This window comes from Daphnia magna, linkage group LG5, assembly GCF_020631705.1.
Source record: "Daphnia magna isolate NIES linkage group LG5, ASM2063170v1.1, whole genome shotgun sequence".
NCBI classification, from domain to species: Eukaryota; Metazoa; Arthropoda; class Branchiopoda; order Diplostraca; family Daphniidae; genus Daphnia; species Daphnia magna.
This window is the reverse complement of record NC_059186.1, coordinates 7,749,255-7,768,801: the sequence shown is the minus strand read 5'-3', so window position 1 is coordinate 7,768,801 and position 19,547 is coordinate 7,749,255. Positions and strand designations below refer to the sequence as shown.

The 19,547-nt window shown below is 42.4% G+C and overlaps 4 protein-coding genes, 1 long non-coding RNA gene and 1 other non-coding gene across 9 annotated transcripts; 3 read left to right on the top strand and 3 right to left on the bottom strand.

Annotated features, from left to right (window-relative positions):
• Positions 1–58: 58 nt before the first annotated feature.
• Positions 59–1,324, top strand: LOC116923013. The gene is made up of 3 exons (XM_032929537.2): positions 59–199; positions 278–393; positions 480–1,324. Exons 2-3 carry the CDS (start codon positions 312–314, stop codon positions 998–1,000), a joined length of 603 nt encoding a protein of 200 aa, XP_032785428.2. The 5' UTR covers positions 59–199; positions 278–311; the 3' UTR covers positions 1,001–1,324.
• A 162-nt stretch (positions 1,325–1,486) lies between these two features.
• On the bottom strand, positions 1,487–3,841 carry LOC116922913 (carboxypeptidase B). Of its 2 annotated transcripts, XM_045174600.1 has the most exons (9): positions 3,568–3,841; positions 3,284–3,484; positions 3,081–3,128; positions 2,757–2,948; positions 2,550–2,681; positions 2,366–2,469; positions 2,139–2,261; positions 1,853–2,027; positions 1,487–1,767 (listed from the first exon to the last, which is right to left on the bottom strand). In XM_045174600.1, exons 1-9 carry the CDS (start codon positions 3,743–3,745, stop codon positions 1,592–1,594), a joined length of 1,329 nt encoding a protein of 442 aa, XP_045030535.1. In that variant the 5' UTR covers positions 3,746–3,841; the 3' UTR covers positions 1,487–1,591. The 2 variants fall into 2 exon arrangements, with proteins under 2 accessions (XP_045030535.1, XP_045030536.1); XM_045174601.1 differs by lacking the exon at positions 3,081–3,128.
• A 774-nt stretch (positions 3,842–4,615) lies between these two features.
• On the bottom strand, positions 4,616–4,687 carry Trnap-agg. Its single transcript has one exon. It is a non-coding gene; the product is annotated as a tRNA-Pro (tRNA).
• A 3,583-nt stretch (positions 4,688–8,270) lies between these two features.
• LOC116922788 lies at positions 8,271–12,689 on the top strand. 2 transcript variants are annotated; one of them, XM_045174596.1, is made up of 9 exons: positions 8,271–8,429; positions 8,533–8,653; positions 8,770–10,382; positions 10,459–10,564; positions 10,675–10,845; positions 10,937–11,334; positions 11,513–11,613; positions 11,726–11,823; positions 12,015–12,689. In XM_045174596.1, exons 2-9 carry the CDS (start codon positions 8,572–8,574, stop codon positions 12,218–12,220), a joined length of 2,775 nt encoding a protein of 924 aa, XP_045030531.1. In that variant the 5' UTR covers positions 8,271–8,429; positions 8,533–8,571; the 3' UTR covers positions 12,221–12,689. The 2 variants fall into 2 exon arrangements, with proteins under 2 accessions (XP_045030531.1, XP_032785099.2); XM_032929208.2 differs by having other exon boundaries at positions 8,533–8,668.
• A 33-nt stretch (positions 12,690–12,722) lies between these two features.
• Positions 12,723–13,481, bottom strand: LOC116923129. Its single transcript, XR_004394380.2, has 3 exons — positions 13,223–13,481; positions 13,042–13,128; positions 12,723–12,976 (listed from the first exon to the last, which is right to left on the bottom strand). It is a non-coding gene; the product is annotated as an uncharacterized LOC116923129 (long non-coding RNA).
• A 152-nt stretch (positions 13,482–13,633) lies between these two features.
• On the top strand, positions 13,634–18,323 carry LOC116922809 (zinc carboxypeptidase A 1). Of its 2 annotated transcripts, none has more exons than XM_045174597.1 (11): positions 13,634–13,791; positions 14,796–14,894; positions 14,975–15,816; positions 15,892–16,089; positions 16,164–16,266; positions 16,334–16,489; positions 16,557–16,688; positions 16,780–17,190; positions 17,323–17,457; positions 17,576–17,692; positions 17,850–18,323. In XM_045174597.1, exons 1-11 carry the CDS (start codon positions 13,785–13,787, stop codon positions 17,942–17,944), a joined length of 2,295 nt encoding a protein of 764 aa, XP_045030532.1. In that variant the 5' UTR covers positions 13,634–13,784; the 3' UTR covers positions 17,945–18,323. The 2 variants fall into 2 exon arrangements, with proteins under 2 accessions (XP_045030532.1, XP_045030533.1); XM_045174598.1 differs by having other exon boundaries at positions 13,638–13,791; positions 14,799–14,894.
• Positions 18,324–19,547: the final 1,224 nt, after the last annotated feature.

Here is a 19,547-nt window from a genome sequence, read left to right as displayed (position 1 = left end):
ACAGCGCGTCTCAACGAACGTGTTGACTGTGCCAGCGAGTCTCTATATTAAGAGAACAAAGACATAGTAACGGACCACTTTACTCTGAAGACGTTCCCAAAAGGAAATGATGTCTAGATTTCAAATATAAGAGGGAAAACCAACGCCTACAAGTTTCTTCTATACTTCAAATCGTCCGTGACCTCACCATTAGACTTCGGTAAGCCATGGATTAATCACTGCACGTATCGTCCAAATCACGCCATCCATAATTCAATAATTATATCGTTACATTCAGCTTCCAGTTAAAAATCACCTGATTTCATTGCACTATGAAGATAGCCATTTGTAACGGACAAGACGATGTTCCTTGCGAGTCTGCTGATGTCGAACTGAATAATCTCCTGGCCCTAGGTAATGTCTTCCTTTCTTTTTATAGCCTTGATCGTCTTTAACAGTGCAGTATACGATTTAATCTAATACTAACGTAACAATCTTAGCCCTTTTGTTTATGACGTGCACCACGATCAACATAGCCGCCTTCTTGTACGAGAGACATGATTCCGGTGAATCTGAAGAAGTTGATCCATTCACTTCCATGGCTACTGGAAACGTAATCACTGCAACCAGCCAGAGTATCGAAAGGAAGGAACGAGACGCAATCAGCCATAATGAAGATGAGTCACGTAACAATAGCGTGACCGCTGTTGATGATGATCCACTCAACGCTATGCCCAACTGTTGGTACAAGGTTATCGCAAAGGCAATCAGGACAGGAGATACTTTGACTATTGTCTTGTTTACAATCGTTACGGCGGCCTATAGTTTGATTGCTAGTCTTCTTCTTCTCTTTGGCTATCGATATGTAACAGGTCCGTATGAAAGCAATCCGTTTAGCTGGATGACACCTTTTATAGAAGAATTGAATAGCGTGTTTCCACTTGTTTACGGTCCGATGGTATTTCTTATGGTAAATAGGGAATCACTGTACCCGTCTGGAAGGAAAATTAAAAAAGATTAACTGAGATTTTCACATGTGAGTGAGGTTTCAACGGGGAAGTTTCAATAATGAGCATCTTCTTTAAACAATGATAAGCTGAGAAGGGGACAAAAGATAAAACAAAAGATGATTGTCTAGAATTGTGTTAAACTACCTTTTGATGTTTGAATTACGTTCACTAATCATTTCCCCGTAGAATAAATTCCAAGAAAACTAAAGTATCATCATTTTGACGTTTGCATTAATGATCCTTGTCGTTCATGTACGATTAACTGCTTTTAATATATCAACTGTTTAAGACAATAATTACGAAGATAAGAGTTAATTAAAATACAATCACGTGTAATATCAAAATTGCCTCATTCTTCTTCTTAATTGTTGTCAATGCAATTGGACATCATCTCTATTTGCATATACGGTTATAGTTTCCTCCGTCAAGATCAACTGCCCACCACTGAGGGCCTTCAACAGTTTTTACATTAGAAAGCAATCCATTTATATAGTCCATCACAGCATCCAAGCGTTGTATTTCGATGTATAACTTAAACAGAGCTAGAGACGAAACGGAAATTTGAAAACAAAAATCGATCTTGCCAATCTATATAAATGACGTTAAACTTTGATGGTGGCCACTTTATCAACAAAGACCTCAAGCGCCGGGAAGAAATCTTCGCACACGGGCTGAATGAATGAAGCGGGCAGAATGAATCCGTGTCTGCCCGTATCGGCCAATTCCACTGTATAACTGTACTTGATGCCAATAGATTTGGCCCAGTCATCCGAGCCGCCTGAATGTCGAAAGAATCCCCCCAAATTTTGTGTTTAATTAAACAGATCCCTCTTCGTTTTTATTGGATTTTAAGATTGTCATACCTGCAGCTGGATAGAGAAGGTCAGCCGAATTGCCAACGGTATATTTGTAGCGGCGGAATTTAGAAGCGGCTGCTTTGGCGAGATCTCGCATCTCATTATAATCAGCTGGGTATTCGACGGCGTAACCCCAAGGAATCAGAAGGTATTGACCGTAGCTATGCAAAGTCAGGTAAACCTATAAATATAATTTTTAAAATAATGCAAAATAAAAGGATCAATTGGTTGACAGGAAAAGAAAACAAGGTCAACGTGTATAGGAAGATCAAAAATTGTTTAAATTTTTTACTTGGATCTGATTGGCCTTTCCGCTGATGAAATTCGAAACTGCGCGCGTTTCTGGCTCCGAAAAGGCGTTGCTTCCGTGGTAAATTTCCGAACATTTATCTCGACTCGTTCCCTTACCTCCCCACTTTTTTAAATAGGAAAAGACATTGAGAAATAAATTAAAGTCAACTAATTGGCAATTTGAATCAAAACAGGTCAGCTGAAAATGACTTAACGATAGCAGTTCACCTGGTAACCGAAATTGCGATTTGGATCGGCGCCTCGACAACGGGACCCGGTCATCGAGCGCGTTTTGCGCCACAGGCGATTATTGACGTGGGTGTATTCGTAACCTAATTACAGACGACGAAATGTCAGATTGTAAAATCAGAGTTAAAAAAAATTTAAAAAAATTAAAGCAATTGCATTTTACCGTCGGGATTCATGACGGGCATGATGTACCAATCGACATTGCGCAGTAGTCTTTCGTTATCGGCTACCTCCACTAACTGTTGAATAATATAGGTCGCCACTGCTGGTGAAATCCACTCGCGAGCGTGAATTCCTGAAACAAACAAAAACATCGGCTTTCCATTTAAGGACGAAACGTGATATTCAAATGTTTGCTTCTTGTTTTTACCTCCGTCTATCCAAATGGCAGGTTTGGTACCGGACGACGAGGAAGAAATGCGAACAACGTAGAGCGGACGACCTTCGTACGAGCTGCCGACGCTGACCAGCTGAACGAGTCTCGGATACGTGTCGGCCAGGTAATTCAAGTAGCCGTAAATGTCGTCGACACGATGGTAACTATTCCAGTCCATTTTATGGCCTTGGCACGTACACAAAAGAGGATCAAACTGGAGAATTGGATTTTAAGACATGTGTTTGGTTTTGTTTTGTTTTCTGAAAACCAGCCCCAAAATTGCTTTTTTTCTAGGAATAATTAGTAAACGATCCTCACCAGGAATGAAAGAAATAAAGGCAGCCATATACCGCTTAAAACGTGTCGCTGATTTGTTTAGAAAACAAAAATCGATGCAAGAAAAAAGAAAGAAAAACAGACAAAAGAAACCGGAAGCCATTGTTAGTTAGAGGAAATGCAACAGAGCGAATGTTTTGTTTTTGTTTTTGTTTTGTTTTTGCCAAAAGATTTTAAAATTTTACTGAATCGATTTTCGAATTCGGTGCCGCTGTCGGTGATGTTGGGATTCTCGTTGTTGATTTCCGTCTGCATGTCGGCGATTTTCACCTCGTAGGGGATTTGCGCATCGGCCAATCGCAATTTCAATTCCGTCTGAAAATCAGGGGATATTAAAAGATCCACCGGACGGTTGTCCGATCTGCTTTCTCTCCACACTTCCAGTTCTAATGTTTTTTTTGGTTTTTTTTTAAACAAGACGATCAATAAACCTCGGACGATATGTTAACATTTAGTAATCTCATTATACCGTAATCTTGTCGGATTTTCAACAGGAATTCACGTTCCGTCTTGTTACGAGGCGTGGCCGACCACAGCTGAAACCCAGAATAAGAAACAACATCTTCCGTCCAGGACTGATCTTGCGGGGCCGTTTGGCAAGCGACGAAAACACAACTGAAGACGACAATGACCAGCAATAAAGTCATGGCTCTTTCTTCCTTTCCTTTCAATAAATATTTGGAGACGAAGTTTCGGACCACTCCGATCGGCGCCACTGCTCAAACAGTTATACTGCCTCTTCTTAAACTGGCCGACCAGTATTTATAAAGTTTCCCTGCAGCGTGCGAGAGCAAAAACAAGATGACCCACATGGATAAGGGGAGGCACCGCTTGGTATCTTGGCCTTTTTATTTTACTTTATTATTATTAGTATTTTTTTTTTCGGATCGTTTTTTTGTTTTGTTTTGTTTCTTTACTGGGTTGGTCTACTTCCGCGTTGTAATATCTGATGTTTGCAAATAGGTCGGTTAATTGCTGGATTTCCAAACATGAATTTCGTTCGATCTCTTTCGTATAATTGATCATTTCAAAAGGGTTTTTAGTTATCGGGAGTCTTTCAATTATTCCTGGAAATGAAGAAAAACACTTTGATTGATGTAGGGTTCTGTCCTTGAAAAAACTGGGATCGCACCACGGAATTCCCAATATCCGTTTCGGTTAAACTGCTTCTAATTGTATTGGGTAAATCAGAAAGGCAATATGACGTTTCCTGCTGATCGAAATCAAGACGGACGTTCGTCCAGACGTAATTGGAATGGGGAAGTGGGGGGGGGGGGACGTTTTTTAAAGTTTAAGTCTTATCTTCGGAGCGCTCTCCTGGTTTAATTTAAAGCGGGAAATTCATTACTAATGATGTGGTGCTTGAAAACACTTGTTTACGAGCAGGCCACACGTATGGGATTGTCATTTTTATGCAAATTTCGCTAGTCCTTTCATGACTCCAATGAAACTGCATCGTGATGGAAATGATACTTAATCAAATCAAGCTTAATTAATCAAAACTAAAACAAATCATCGGGCTCGGCCGGGATTTGAACCCGGGACCTCTCGCACCCTAAGCGAGAATCATACCCCTAGACCACCGAGCCGATGGCTTCTTTCTCAAAGTAGAAGAACCAATCGTCGTCGAGCGTTCAACATATGTAATGAACTCAGTTCATAGCACAACGTTTAATCCCCTTATTTAATGTAACAACCGGCAAATGACTACCGAAATATACCAATAGCAGACGTCTAATCGAAGATGAAAACATTGTTGAGGATCAAGTTTGAGCCAAGTTTCTCCGTTCGTGAAGACACGCCACATGTGTGCGGACGTGTCTTGACACGATTTCTTCACGAAGAGAGAACCACGTAGTTTCAATAGCATCCAACAGGTGGCCACGGACTCTTGATGCGAAACGCAGGTATTTTTCTCCTCGCCACTTTATTATCTATTTTTATAGCACTGTATTTTTATTATCTTATTTTTATATCATATTTTTATTTGACTCCCCGTCGGCGCCCAGCAGATATTTAAAGCCAATCGTGAGCGGGCTCCCAGGAATGTAATCCAAAAGAGATGGGCACTAGTAATCGCTTGTGAGGTAGTTTCTTTACCTTTACGCTGCAGACGATTCATAAGGGAGGAATGGAAAGAAGAGCATTTCATGTAATTTTGCTGTCGACCTTGGCAGGGGTTCTTATCCTCTCTTGGAAGGTAAAAAAAATAAACTTAGGTACCTTAATTTAAAAAAAAAAAAAAAACTGTTCACTTGTTTAGTTTCCGGTTTCCTTTGTTCTTCTGTCTATTTTTTATTTTTTTTTTCTGCCTTAGTCGTTTGCTCCGATTCTTCCTTTCATATTTCTTAACTAGCTTTGGTTTTCAGGGGGAATTAAGCCGTCCGAACGTACGTTGGCCTCCGTGACCGGTTGCAAATTACAAGGGAACGACGCACGCCCTAAAGCCAAAATTGCGCTAAATCCAACGGGGCCATTTGGTTGGGAACAGCTTCCCTAGACGGTATTGCAATCGTGGGCAAACACGTATACATAGCGGGAAAAAGAAATGAGATGAACGCTCTGAATGGAATCGTGCCATCCATTAGGCCATCTACCGTTGTCTAAAAGCTTAACTTACACATGCTAATGAAGCCGTGATGAACTCACACAGGTTAACTAGAAATGATGCCATTTGATGCTATATGTGCATTTACTGCCAACATTGTTCAATGGCAATATGGAATATTTCAGAACAAAAAGAAAGGAGATAAAAAAAAAAAATGGTAATGACTTTGACGGGATTTACGGTCGGATGCTTTGACATTGCGTAATCACGGACGCCAGGTACGAAGAAACGAGGACAGACAAGCCACTCTGCGAAAATATCAACAAGGTAGGTCGAGGTCGATGCACTCAACCCAGCAACGAATAAATTTGAATATTTAAATCGAGACCTTCGCTGTCTGGGGAAACATTCGATCAATTTATCAATGAAATCGATCGACAGCAACATGTAAGATAATAACATTCTCATTGTCAGTCGCAATCCGAGTGTTAAGGCATCAATTGGGCAAGAGTTGGCAAGGCCTGGCGGCTTCGACTTCCGATGGTCGGACGTCCTTCGTCGCGGTTTGTCGTGAACAAATATGACGCAAGCTTTTGAACATAAAATTTGTAGTTAAGAAAATAAATAAATGATTTTTTTAAAAAACCCATCGCTTGTGGGGCTAGTTAAATGCCTATGATTGTGAACACGTTACTGTTTGTATTAAAGTGTCTGACACAAAAGTTTCGCAAACAAGGAGGAAATGCAACAAGGACGGTGTGATTATCTTCGTCAAAAAGCGATGATGATGACATTTCCCAGCCATGCTCGGCTATTTTTCAACGTTTTTTTTTAAATTTTATCTTTTCCTTTGAAAAAAAAAGAATAAGAAGCAATGCATTATGTGCGTAAGAAAAACACAAGACCATGGGAATAGTCAATTTGACGAAGGTGAATCAACACACGCCACCTACCTCCTGCGTTTTTGAATCGTCAGCGCGACAGAGAAAAATAAATAAATATGCATTTAAAAAAATAAAAAAATAAAGAATAATATTTCAATATTTTCTAAGAAAAATAAATGAAACGTGTAAAAAATCAAATACATTGTGTTAAAAAAAGAAAATGAAGGACAGCTCGTATATACAAGACTACGATGATTGCGTCCTGTACTCCGACGACGGCCTTTTTTTGAAGCTGGAAGCTCGATGCATTATACCGAGATAGGCAGAACACGATTTTGGGGGAGGTGGGGGGTTGCACACACACACACTTGCGATGGATGAGCCAACCCGAAAAAGGGAGGAAGAAAAATATAATAAACCAAACAAAGAACGTGGAAAGTGAAACGAACTCAGCTGGGTTTTCTTTCCATGTAGACGCGTAATAATATATTGTATCTATATATTCAAGGGGTAATACCACTAGGTCGGCCTTGAACTCTGACTCAGGTAAAAAAACAAAAAACAGAAGAACATCAGAATAATAATAATAATAAAGAATTTTCCCTTTTTTTTTTGTTGGTTAAGATGAAAGATGGTTCCCTGCCTATCTGGTTATGTCTGGAACTATCTCCCTATTCATTTTTATTTTTCTTAACGACTGACACGAGTATGGTATAGGCAGGTAAAAATGAAAAAAAAAAACTGAGAGAAATAATAAAATCTAAAGTCGGATTTCGTTAATAGTCGCTCAGTTGTGTACAACGAAGATCAAAAACGAATTTAAAAAAGAAAAAACGTCTATCATTAAGGAAACGCAGATGTTTGGGTAGTCCCGTGATAAGCTTTTGATTGTCCGTTCACGGACGTTGCGTGATGAAATTATGCATCACAGTTTGTCAATTGCGTAGTACGTTGACCCTTGGATTTCATTACAGGTTTTCGTTCGTTTCAATGAAAACAATTGAAAAACGAAACAACAACAGAAGATGAGCAACTGCGATTAATGTGTATAAAGCTGACCGCTAGCGATGGCAACACGTAATGAGAACAGAGAAGAAGACCCAACTGAAATATTTAAATAGCAGAGGTTGGGACGGGGGGGGGGCCTCCCCCTTTTTCTTTTTTCATTATAATTTCTACGTATAGAACAGCGGAAGACGAGTCGCTTCAGGGTAAGGGGGAGCGGTGCAAGGTAGACGCAATCATTTGTAACAAACGTGCATTTCATTTTTCTCCCCCCTCCCCCCTTTTCACAAAAAAAAAAAAATAGTTCCAGTCAATTATCCAGACAGAAGTATAGTGGAGGAGGCGATAAGGAGGGGACGACCGACGAGCGCCCTGGTCTTCCACATAAACCGCAATCCCAGCCGCTTTGGTCTGGGTCCCGGCCATTGGTCACGAAATCCACTGGAGAAGACCTTGAAAAGGCCGCTGTGAAAACAAAAGTTTTTTTCTCTTTTCTTAACACGGCAAGAAAGAAAAGAAAAAAAAAAAACCCTCCCAGACCGCCTTCAAAAACAACCGACGATCCCTCTCGATTACCCCCTCCCAGCTAGACACGACCACCCCATATCTCCTCCCACTAAAAAAAAAAAATGAAAACAAAATAGAGGAAAAAAAAAAAAATGAAATGAAAAAAAAAATGGCTGACTCCGCCACCTCCGCCTGCCGTCGCTGCCGGCCCTAACTCCGCTAACAAGAGAAAAAGGGACGTGCTGCAAGATTTGAAGAAGAACCAGCACCAGACGCAAACTCGTCTTCAGTCCACTGGGTACCGATGGTCAGTACCGGTCCGACACATTCGACTGTCCAAACTTTACGTTTTCCAGTTTTACGTGATTTGATTGTCCCACGCACGCGGTGAGCTATTCAATGAATTTCTAATTTCTTTTCTTGCTTCATTCTTCATTCATTGATGTTTTTGTTTTGTTTTTATTGATTTTTGTTTGCAATGTTGGTGCAGTTGATTCAAGTGTCACGTTCGCCAATCGAAAGGATCATCATGTCCGGCCGAATTCACGTCATCTTCGTGATGGCTCTGCTCGTATGCGTGCCGTTCTCTTCTAGCGCACCAGCCGACATCGGTGCGTTCCTATCCGGTATAATCAAAAATCAAAAATTGTTACATTTAAATATTGAAAACGTTGTGTGCAATTTCATTTTATTCTAAATTTAATTTAATTTTTATCGTTTTTCAAAGATGTGGCAGGAATGAAGGCGGAAGACACGACGCAGTTCGTGACTGAACTGATCGAAACGGCCACTGATTCGCAGCCGGAATCTTCCACCGATGCGTCCGCCGTGGAATTGGTAGACGCCGTGACGGTGGAGTCTGCCGAACCGACGACCGAAATCGACCTGGAAGCCGTCATTATCGATTTAGGGGTGGACCGATTGGCGCACAAAGATCCGCTGATCGACTTGAAAATCGAAGAAGCTCCCACGTTGGGAGCAAAGGATGAAATTCAAACGACGACCGACGTTGCCCAAGGCGATGAAATCTCAACGGAGATCGTGGCACATTCGGATGATGCTCCTCACGATGCTCTTCCTGTCATCCAGGAGAAAATAGAAACCACGGCAGGATCGGATGATCATCAGACGACGTTAAGCGAAGAGGCTCCTTCGACCGAAGCGGCAACATCGCAACCGGAAGCCGACGTCATTTTGAAAATCGATTCGAAAAATCAGACGAAAGAAGCGAATCCGACGGCGATCCTGGCCGATCCGGAAGATGTTGCCATCGAAACGACCACACTGACAGAGGAAAAGGTCGATATCATGGCGCATTCCGATGATTGGCCAACGACGGAAACAGTAGCCTCGTTAGAAGAGGCTTCAACGACCGAAACGGGCACCGGACGACCGGAAGCCGATTCGGAAAGTGGCGTCATTTTGAAGGCCGACTTTAAAAACCCGACGGAAGAGCGCAACGATGGGACGGAGGTCGTCACCGACGGCGCCACCGTCCAGCCCGAGTTCGACGTCGCAGAAGACGCTGAATCTGTTCCAGTCGCGCTGAAAAACGATGCGCAATCGACGGAATCAACGGACGCACAAGACGATGCCATCGACTCGACATCCGTCCCGTTGGCGGATGAACTCGCCACGCTGTCCGTCAACGAAGACGTGACGGAGAGCGCGTTCCAGTCGACCGATTCCGGCACCGACGGCGTCGACACGTCCAGCGACGACGTGGCCGATGAAATCGTGCGGATGGAGCCGCAGTTGGTCAAGATTTTCGATCCGAGCGTCGATGTCGAGGCCACCACCTTCTTGGCGGAGGCCAATTTGCAAACGGATGCGGAAGGTGACGCAACGACGGAATCCTTCTATCACGCGGACGGCGTCGATGATGAAATGGAGGCGGACGAGGAGGCCTTGACAACCACCGGCGAGTCGGTCACTGTGACGCTTGAAATTGGAACCGAATCCGGAACGGAATTAGCGACCGAGTCCGGCCCAGAATTAACGAGCCAGAGCGACACGACGGCCTTGCCAGTTGAAGTTGCCAAACTATCGACACCTGGCGGGCCGGCCGCATCGGCTGCCATTGGCAGCAAACGCAGTTACAAGGGCTACAAGGTCTACCGTGTTATCCTGCCGACGGAGGACTCCGTCCGCCGCATTTTGTCCATGGAAGATGAGCCGGGCGTTGAATTCTGGGCCGATCCTCGGCTTCTCCTCCGGCCGAGGGGCCTCTTCGTCACGTCCGCCGCTGACGTGATGGTGGCGCCGCAAATCGTTGCGCAAATCGAGTCCGTCTTCCGTCAAGCCCGTCTCACTTACACCGTCCTGATCGACGACGTCCATGTAAATTAATTATTCATTTTATTTTGCAATTTTTAATTGATTTATTTTTATTTTATTTTTTTCTTCTTAAAAACAGATGTCCATCGCTAAAGAGAATCCTGTCGGTCCGTCTTTCGCTCGAAGTCAAACCGGTTCTAGCGGTCAGCACCGGCTGACCTGGGACCGGTATCACCGTCTGTCAGGTATTAGACTATACTACATCAAAGAATCAACCACAAAAAACAAAACAAACGAATGTTAATGACCTCCCCCCCCCTTTCTTCCGGCTGGAATGCAAATTGTCTAAAAATAGATATCAACAGCTACCTGGAATATTTAAAAGAAGCGCACGCCGATTGGATTGAAGTGATGCCCATCGGGAAGAGCAGCCAAGGCCGTCCGATTCACGTCATCAAACTGAGCCGGCGTCGTCAACCGGACCGAGTGGAAACCAGCCAAAAGAAAGCCATTCTAGTGGACGCAGGTGCGTCCGTTTCCACAAACTAAAAGCTTTGATATACGTATACAGTACGATGCACATTATATACGACGCCATTTGATTGGGTTGCCGATAGGCATGCATGCAAATGAGTGGATCACTCCGGCCGCCTTGACTTGGATGATCAACGAACTCGTGGAGAATGCCGATTCTTACAGTTGCATCCTGGACCGGTTCGACTGGTATTTCATTCCAATGGTCAACCCCGACGGCTACGAGTATTCGCACGTCGTTGACCGGATGTGGCGCAAGACGAGGCGCAACTACACGTCGACGCTGGTACGTACTAGCGCGCGCAAGCTGCGCGTCGACGCCGACGACGAGCAATGCCTCGGCGCTGACATCAACAGGAATTTCGAGTTCCACTGGAGGAAAGGCGGCAGTTCCAGCAACGTTTGCTCGCCATCGTTCGCCGGAGTCAAACCGTTCAGCGAACCGGAATCGCGTGCATTAGCCAATTTTATGCTTAAACAGGTAAAATAAAACTCATCAAAATACGCGAAAAGATGAAGAAGAGATGGTCAATCGCGATAAGGCGGTCGGGTCACGACGTGACTTGAAATTGTGAAAAAAAAAAGTACCAGATGGCCAATGTCGATAAACTTTTATTCTAAACATTATTTTGATTTTGATTTTTTTAAAATCCCCCCAGCGTTCCAGACTTGCCATGTACATCTCGTTGCACTCGTATTCGCAAATGTGGCTGCTGCCGTGGGGTTTCGCAGAAGCCCGTCCTGAAGATTTCAGTGAACTGTAAGAACAATGCAAAGTTTTTTTTGGTTTTTTTTTGTTTTTTCCTGGAACAAAATTTGAATAGCCAAACTGATGATGTTTATAACATCATTTGTTTTGTCTTATTTCAAAGGTACTCTTTGGCTAAAATCGGAGCTAGGGCTTTACAGAGGACGCATAATACATCGTATCTCATCGGCAGTGTTCCAGACCTCCTCGCTTTAGCGTCAGGTAAAAGCAAAACTCAACCAAACAACAAACAAAAAAACAAAACACGCACGTCCTGGCGTCTTGAATTGAATAATTATGTTGAGGGCAATGACTTTAAAGATGTTTCGATGATCGTGTAACACACGATCATTTTGCTTCGAAATCGATTGCGTGTGCGTGTATTGAAATAACCGAATGACATGTACGTGCAGGCTCGAGCCAAGATTGGGCGAAAGGTGTGGCCGGTGTTCGATACTCGTACACGCTGGAAATGCGAGACGCCGGCGTGAGAGGAATGATCCTTCCGGCGCAGCAGATCGTCCCGACGGCCGAAGAAACTTGGGCAGGAATCTACGCCGCCTCTGTTGAATTGGCGCACCGCCTCTACCAACATTTACCATCCTGTTCGCCATTTTAATTCGTTTTTCTTGTCATTTGAATACGTCGTTTTTGTTTTGTTTTTTATATTCGGAATTTCATTGAGGAATCCTACTGCTAGAATTTTTTTTGGATTTGATTTGCTTCCTATTTCCTGTTATTTTTATTTTTGATTCGGTTTTGTTTTTGTTTTTTTCGTTCAAATTGTCCGTGCCCCGTTTTTTTTTTAGATAAGGCTGTTCGTGGTGTTTTGCACTGGCATTGATTTTCACGCCCGGTTTACGTTCTCTGTCCCCCCCTAAACGTGTGTCAAAATATAATTGAAAAGAAAGACATGTTTGGACATGTTTTTAAATTAAAAAATCATTTTTCGCAATTTCCCGTCTTTGGTCCCTTAGACAGTTGGCTAAAAAACTTGTTTCGATTGCAATCAAACTTGCCACCGTGTTTTGTTTAACGACATGCATCCAATGAATCATTTGAAAATAAAGCTGTCTGGAAAAAAAAAAGAAAACTGATTACCGCGATTTTTAATTTATTTGTTATTTTTTCAACGTGTTTTGTATTCCGATGACTTTGTTTTGAGGTGCATCACCTTTAAAAATAAATAAATGGCCCGATGGGGTCCGACGATGGCATATCACCTTTGGCCTCAAGGTATCCTTCATTTGCTTGCAGGGATGCGATGCCGCTGAAGACAAATGACGTCATTCATTGCGACGCCTCGGACGATGATTTATAATTTTGTTTGATAACAAAACAAAAAAAATATGTAATTCTTTCTCTGATAATCTACCTGAAATTTCAAAGGGATTAGACTTTCATTTTATTTTTTCACGAAAAAAGAAGAAGACGAGGGACCTTGAAATCAAAAGGAAGTTTCCTGGCTTCCATTGGTTCCACTGATGGCGCATACTCCCACGGGCCAACAACAAACAATAAAATATGCTTAAAAAAAAAATAAAAAATAAAAAATAAAACTAAAATAAGTAAACGAAAAGTGCTGACTGTTTTCTTTGGTTTTGTGTCATGTCCTTCTAACCATTTTTCACTTTTTGTGCTGGAAGATGTTTTTGTGTGTTGAAAGAATAAAGCTGTGTTGCCTAACCAATTCTTTTGCATTACTGTCACCTTTCCGGGGTGGGTGGTTGCAGCAAATAGGCTCTTAAACAAAGCAAACAAAAGACTGGAGAAGGTCCATACAAAAGACTTAAAAAAAACCAGGGACAATAAATCTAAAAGAACGAAAATGTATACGTATACGTTAAACTTGAAAATAATCTTTGAAAAAGACAAAAAAAGAAAAAAAGAACACAGAATAAAACAGAAGAGCTGGAATTGTGTGTGCTTTATAAGAGGAAAAAGTGGGAGTTGAGTCTCCGACCCCCTCCCCTTTTTCCTCCCCGTCAGCACGCTGGATAGCCGCTCCTCCGCATCTAGCTTTTTTGAAAATCGTAGGCTGCCACCTGAGACCACCTTTTGCACGGTATAGAAGATGGTGAGTCTGTTAAGGTTTGACTTTATTTCTTTGCTCGCAGTGTTCCGAACGTCTCCTCGCCAACAGCCTCAACGTCGGCTAACAGCTAAGCGTGCATAACACGACCATGACAGGTAAGCGCTTTATAAGTAATGTTTTATTTTTTAAAATGAAAGATCTCCGCTTAAAAGCGCAAAAAAAAAATCTGCATTTAGACGTACTCTTATTTATGTGTCAGAACATCGATCTAATCATTTTGAAATGCGCTAAAGGACAGACGAAATGATGCATTATTTATTATCCTCGGTGATGATGTCATGTTTATCTCACGGTCACATCTTGTTGTCTGATCATCTGTAGGCAAATTTTTTTGGCTAAATCTTCAAAAATCGTTAATCATCGTTTTAAAATATTCTCTTCAAAAAGAAAAAAAAAGGAAAAAGGAATTGAATTTTGTTTTTAAATCTCTGGATGATATCTTCTTGCTCGAATAGCCTCCAGGGTCAATTTCATTCATTTTTAATATTTGCATTGTGGCACCAATGGTCATTAAGGAATTTTTTATTGATTCATTTTTTAATCTATGTATTTATTTAATTCTTTTACATAAAAAAAATTTTTTTATTCCCTCGCTCGTTCCTCTGTGGTCTATGGGCGATCGCATTCCACACGAACAGCAGGCCCCCCATCAGCATTCGTAGAAATGCACACAGATATCCAATAGACCTATAGCATCGTATAGTAAAGGGTTTTTATGACGCTCCTTTGAATTTTACGACCATTTTGTTCAGGCTAGCCACCTTTAAAAACCAAAATAATTTCATATCAAAGAATGTTTCTTGGAAAAATTCCAATAGTTTCTCTTTTTCCTCTCGATATTCGGCCGTTTATGGTGTCGATGGCCCGGCCGACAAGCAGCGACGTCGCGCACAATCAAAGGTCACGGTCAAGTTTCGTGTAAACAGCGAAGAAAGAGCAGTTTCTTTCCCTTTTCGGTTTGCTTCAAGCGGAACGCGAGCCATCAAAACATGTAAATCAGCATGGTCACATCCCTGATTCTACCTGTTCTCCAAGACCAGTTTTAATAACGGTGCTTGATATTCAAATCGTTTCTTTTTTTCTTCTTCATTATGGACAGCAGGATTATCACCCACACTCGCCAGGTGTTTCCTGGTGAGCTTTTGCCTCTCGGTCGTTAGCGCCGCCCCAACAGCTGATCACGCCGTCGTCCAGTCGGGTAAACAAAAAACATTTTTATTTCGATTTCACCTTCGATTGGTTATCGTTGTTTTTATGATGTTGCACGGGGAATTGCAGTGAGATCAACGACTGAGTCGAATCCAACCACGACGGAAGAACTGGATTTCAAAGACGTGCCTATTTACGAAAAAGAAAAACTTCGAAAACCTCCCCCGGGATTTAAGTACGTGCCCGTGTTGAAGTGCAGTAACGGCGAAACCGAAAAAGCTACCGCAACGCCATCTAACGACCAAATTGTAGACGATCATCAAATTGCTCATCCACTGGAAACGGCCGACCAAGCCACCCAGCCTTCATTAGATGAAGAAAGACAGGTCACGGATGCAGTGGATGCTGAAGATTCTCAAACGGAAGTGCCAATTGATGCCATTGTAATCGAAGATGCCGACCCAGACGAACCAACCGCAACGACCGATGAAATCGCGACCGCAGTCGACGACGTTACGCAGGAAAACGTCCAATCAATTCAATCAACAGATCAACTTGCAGAAGCAGAAGAACCAATTCAAAAGGTGCAAATAAGCGAAGACAATAGTCCAATCATTGCGAGTGTAAGTCTCGAAGCGGAAGCCAAACCGGAATCTGAAAGTGCAAACGCAGCCAGCGATGCCATGGTGAATGCAGAGGCCAACGTCTCGACAGCGGAAGAACTTCCATCTCAGGTCGCAGTCGATGATAAAAATTCCGTCGTTTCAAAGGACCCGGAACCGGTTCGGCAATCGCAAATTGTGGTGGATAACGTGGACGTCGTTGCGTCGGTCAACTTGGATGCCGTCACTGAAAAATCGGACGCAGTCGACGAGAATTTCGAAACGTATGGCGCCATGAATATTAATGAAGACCAGGTCAAAGATTTCACTGGATACAAAGTGTATCGCGTGACCATCTCGACAGAGGAGGTAGTATTTATCATAACCTTCTCCTTTAATTTGCATTTCATGTGGTGTGTATACGGTTTGAATTAAAAAAAACAGGCAGCTCGTTGGATTCTGAAATTCGAAGACGTTCCAGGCATCGAATTTTGGTCTGATGCGAAATTGTTGCTTCAACCTCGCGGCATCTTCGTCACATCGGCAACGGATATCCTCGTCGCTCCCGATGTGGCTGGTCACATGGAAGAATCCCTGAGGCAAGCCCGTCTTCCATTCGAAATCCTTATCAACGATGTCCAAGTAATTATTATTTAAAGTCCACAAAACACAGTTCTTATTTTAATTCATTTGATTTTTTACGTTAACCAACGTAGGAGGCCATCCGGGATGAAAATCCTCCGAAATCAGAGGACGAAGAGGATCTTATGAGTCGCAATGGCCACACGCTGACGTGGGAGCGATACCATTCGCTCGAAGGTATAACCAAAATTATTTTAATTTACTTCTCGTTCTATAGTTTTAACTGTTTAAAACGTCTTCGTAGATATTGACAGTTACCTGGAATACTTGAGAATCACGTTCCCTAATTTCGTAACTGTCACCGAGATTGGACGCACGACGGAAAATCGGCCCATCAAAGCCGTGCGGTTTCATCAGGAAGGAGGTCGAAGTGACAAGAAGACCATCCTGATCGATGCTAGTAAAAGATAACATCATCGAAACATAAGAAAAAGAATTAAAAAGATGACTCATCGATTCATGTACAGGTATTCACGCACGCGAATGGATCACGCCTGCCACCATCACTTACATGATGCGCGAGATTGTGGACAACCCGCAAAAGTACGATTGCATCATGAACCAGTTCGATTGGCTGTTCGTGCCCGTTCTCAATCCCGGTACGTTTGGAAAGCCCCAAACCCCAACACGATGATGAAGTCTTGCCAAAACAATTGATTTTTGATCGTCCATTTCGATTCATTGATTCAGACGGTTACGTGTACACGCACTCGCACAATCGCATGTGGCGCAAGACGCGCTCGCAAACGGAGAGCATCATATTCCGCCAATCGGCCGAGGCGTCTTTGATAGCCGACCGCATAACGCGTTTCGAAGACGATCCCATCCTCGACGACGACATCCTTGCAAAATTGCGAGCCAAAGTAGCCAGTCCGAAAGCGAGCTTATCGTGCACAGGAGCCGACGCCAATCGCAATTTCGATTATTATTGGCTGACTGGCGGATCGTCCAGGAACCCTTGCTCCGACACGTTCGCCGGATCGAAACCGTTCTCCGAACCGGAGTCCAGGGCATTACGTGATTTGGTTTTAGATAACAAAGATCACCTGGCCATGTACATTTCACTGCACGCTTACAGTCAAATGTGGCTCCTGCCCTGGGGTAATTCTCTTTTCTTTCTATTGATTCTAACCGGGAAATGTTTTAGATTTCAAAAACCCGATTGTTGTGTATATGCACACCATTTTCTGTTTGGGATTCCCTGTTGCTTAACGGATGTTGTGATATGCGCAGGTCACAAACAAGAGAAGCCCGAGGACTTTTCCGAACTTTATTCGCTGGCCAAGACGGGCAGCAATGCTCTGGAAAAAGTTAACGGTGTCAACTATTTGATTGGTTCTATCCCGGATCTTCTATACGTAGCCTCGGGTACATTTTCATTTTTTTTTGTCCATCGTCCTCGTGTTAATTTCGGAATGTTCGAAATATAACGCGCTGTTTCTTTCCTGCTGACGATGATTTGCCCAATCGTATAATGGGAGTGTAGGCAGTTCCATCGACTGGGTTAAAGGAGCCGTTGGGGTCAAATACGTCTACACTCTGGAGTTGCGCGATTCCGGCCGTTTCGGTTTCCTGTTGCCGGCCAGGCACATCGTCCCGTCAGGTAAAAAGACCTAAAAAAAAAAAAACTTGACCTGGCAACCTTGCTTAACCAATTTAGGGACAATTATGCATTTTGCACAACCAGTGAAACAAGCAAACCTAAAACATACAGTGTTTTAATAATATGAACACTTTTGATGTATATCGATATATTACAGGTAAAGAGACCTGGATGGCAGTCCACGCTTCGGCCATGGAATTAGCCAAAAGGACGTACGGCGATTACGTGGAGTGTCCTGAGCCCACCGTTTAAAGGCCACCGAGTTCATTTGTCCGAAACTCTTTCTGTTCTGTCCTCTCGTGATTTATCATTTAATGAAGTATAAATAATTAACGTTTGTTTTTTATCGTTATTTGAATTCATCCGCAACGCATTGGGATTTTCTTTTGTTTTGTTTTTTAATGATTGGTTTCTACACGACCGCGAGGGGAGGTCGTTCAGCGTTCGCTATTCGTTCCCACTGATTTGACGGGTGATTACGTTTTTATTTTTTAAGTGCTTCCTAATTTTTGGTTTTTTTTTCTAATTGGTTATAAACATCAGAAATGTTTGGTAAATATAATGGGATTTTTTTGTTTTGTTTTATTTTGTTTTTCAAACTTCGTGTTGAATACAAAAGTTGGATATCGTTTGTGCCTTGTCTGATTGCTATTACAGGTAAAAAGTCACGTTGGCTTGGCTATTTTTAGTTGACTTACAACATTAGCAACTTGATTGCAATTATCTTTTTTCCCGTGACCGTAGCAGTATTTGAAAAATAAAAAACAAAAACAAACAAACGGTAAAACCCGAAAACAAAGAGCTTTTTTAGCTACAAGGTGAGCTGACCCTGATGAATATACGTACCTGTTTAATGCCGTTATTACCTAAGCTTTAAAAAACAAAATAATACACAATCAACAATGGAATGTGAGTTTAACTCTTTGTCGTTCGGACACGTTTTTTTTCGGTTAGTTTACATTTGCTCGTGAATTGCGCTCCGATAACTATTGCATGGACGTTGCCAGCTGTCCGAGGCCCGAGAAGACTTCTGAGAGTGGGCTGTTGCTGGCCACTACATTATTATTTTATCTTTTTCTACCTTCCATTTTCAGTGGCTCCGGGAAATGATTTATGTGACCATAAAAGGGCGAAATTTCCATTTCGCCTGCTGATGGTTCGTTTTGGCTTTAGCTCTTTCTTCGTTCCCAGTCAACAGCACATAAACACTGCTGGTCTTTTGCTGCTGTTGATGTGACCTTGGCCTTGGTCGGACTAAAAGCCCGTCGCTGCTTCGTGCAGTCATGTGTTCTTCTCGTGCTAATACGGATGAGCTTGAATACTATAGCGTCATCATCATCAGTATTCTCTAAATGCGTATATAACTCTGCCGTTGGTCGTCTATCTTTCGTTTTATGTTTCTTGTTCCACCTTCATTTTTTCCGGTCTCATTTACATCAGCTGGAAACGAAAGACGAGAAGCCAATCAGATAAGATTGGGGGAAAAAGTCGAACACAAGACTTGGCCAATAGTCTTTGATTGTTCTTGAGAAGCAAGTCACAACAGACTGGTTCGTTTGTCGAAACTGGACTTTTAAAATGACGTTTCATTTATAAATTTGCTTTTGAGTTCTCCGCAATTGAAATAAAAGTCCACATTGTTTCATTCAAAATTGATTTATTCCTATCTATATGCTACCACAGGCTTTGAGACGACACATGTTTTCTTTCTTCCAGGAAATGAAAGATGGCATCGATATGAAAATGCCATGTCGAACTATGAAGCGGCAGACTGTTCACAGTAAAAAATTAATAATAAAAAAAAAGGAGACCCATCATAAAACAAAAAAAACCGGCTTAACTTTTTACATTTTCA

What these genes read in the sequence shown, in the direction of transcription:
- LOC116923013 (XM_032929537.2), top strand. Translation starts at nt 312, where the DNA reads ATGAAGATAGCCATTTGTAACGGACAAGACGATGTTCCTTGCGAGTCT. An exon ending in GAATAATCTCCTGGCCCTAG is followed by an intron (nt 394 to 479) that starts GTAATGTCTTCC and finishes TAACAATCTTAG; the next exon opens with CCCTTTTGTTTATGACGTGC.
- LOC116922788 (XM_032929208.2), top strand. Translation starts at nt 8,572, where the DNA reads ATGTCCGGCCGAATTCACGTCATCTTCGTGATGGCTCTGCTCGTATGC. An exon ending in CATCGGTGCGTTCCTATCCG is followed by an intron (nt 8,669 to 8,769) that starts GTATAATCAAAA and finishes CGTTTTTCAAAG; the next exon opens with ATGTGGCAGGAATGAAGGCG. An exon ending in CCAATTTTATGCTTAAACAG is followed by an intron (nt 11,335 to 11,512) that starts GTAAAATAAAAC and finishes AAATCCCCCCAG; the next exon opens with CGTTCCAGACTTGCCATGTA.
- LOC116922913 (XM_045174600.1), bottom strand. Translation starts at nt 3,745, where the DNA reads ATGACTTTATTGCTGGTCATTGTCGTCTTCAGTTGTGTTTTCGTCGCT. An exon ending in CGAATTCGAAAATCGATTCA is followed by an intron (nt 3,129 to 3,283) that starts GTAAAATTTTAA and finishes TAAACAAATCAG; the next exon opens with CGACACGTTTTAAGCGGTAT. An exon ending in TGCCATTTGGATAGACGGAG is followed by an intron (nt 2,682 to 2,756) that starts GTAAAAACAAGA and finishes TGTTTGTTTCAG; the next exon opens with GAATTCACGCTCGCGAGTGG.
- LOC116922809 (XM_045174597.1), top strand. An exon ending in GCGATACCATTCGCTCGAAG is followed by an intron (nt 16,267 to 16,333) that starts GTATAACCAAAA and finishes ACGTCTTCGTAG; the next exon opens with ATATTGACAGTTACCTGGAA. An exon ending in CAGGCACATCGTCCCGTCAG is followed by an intron (nt 17,693 to 17,849) that starts GTAAAAAGACCT and finishes GATATATTACAG; the next exon opens with GTAAAGAGACCTGGATGGCA.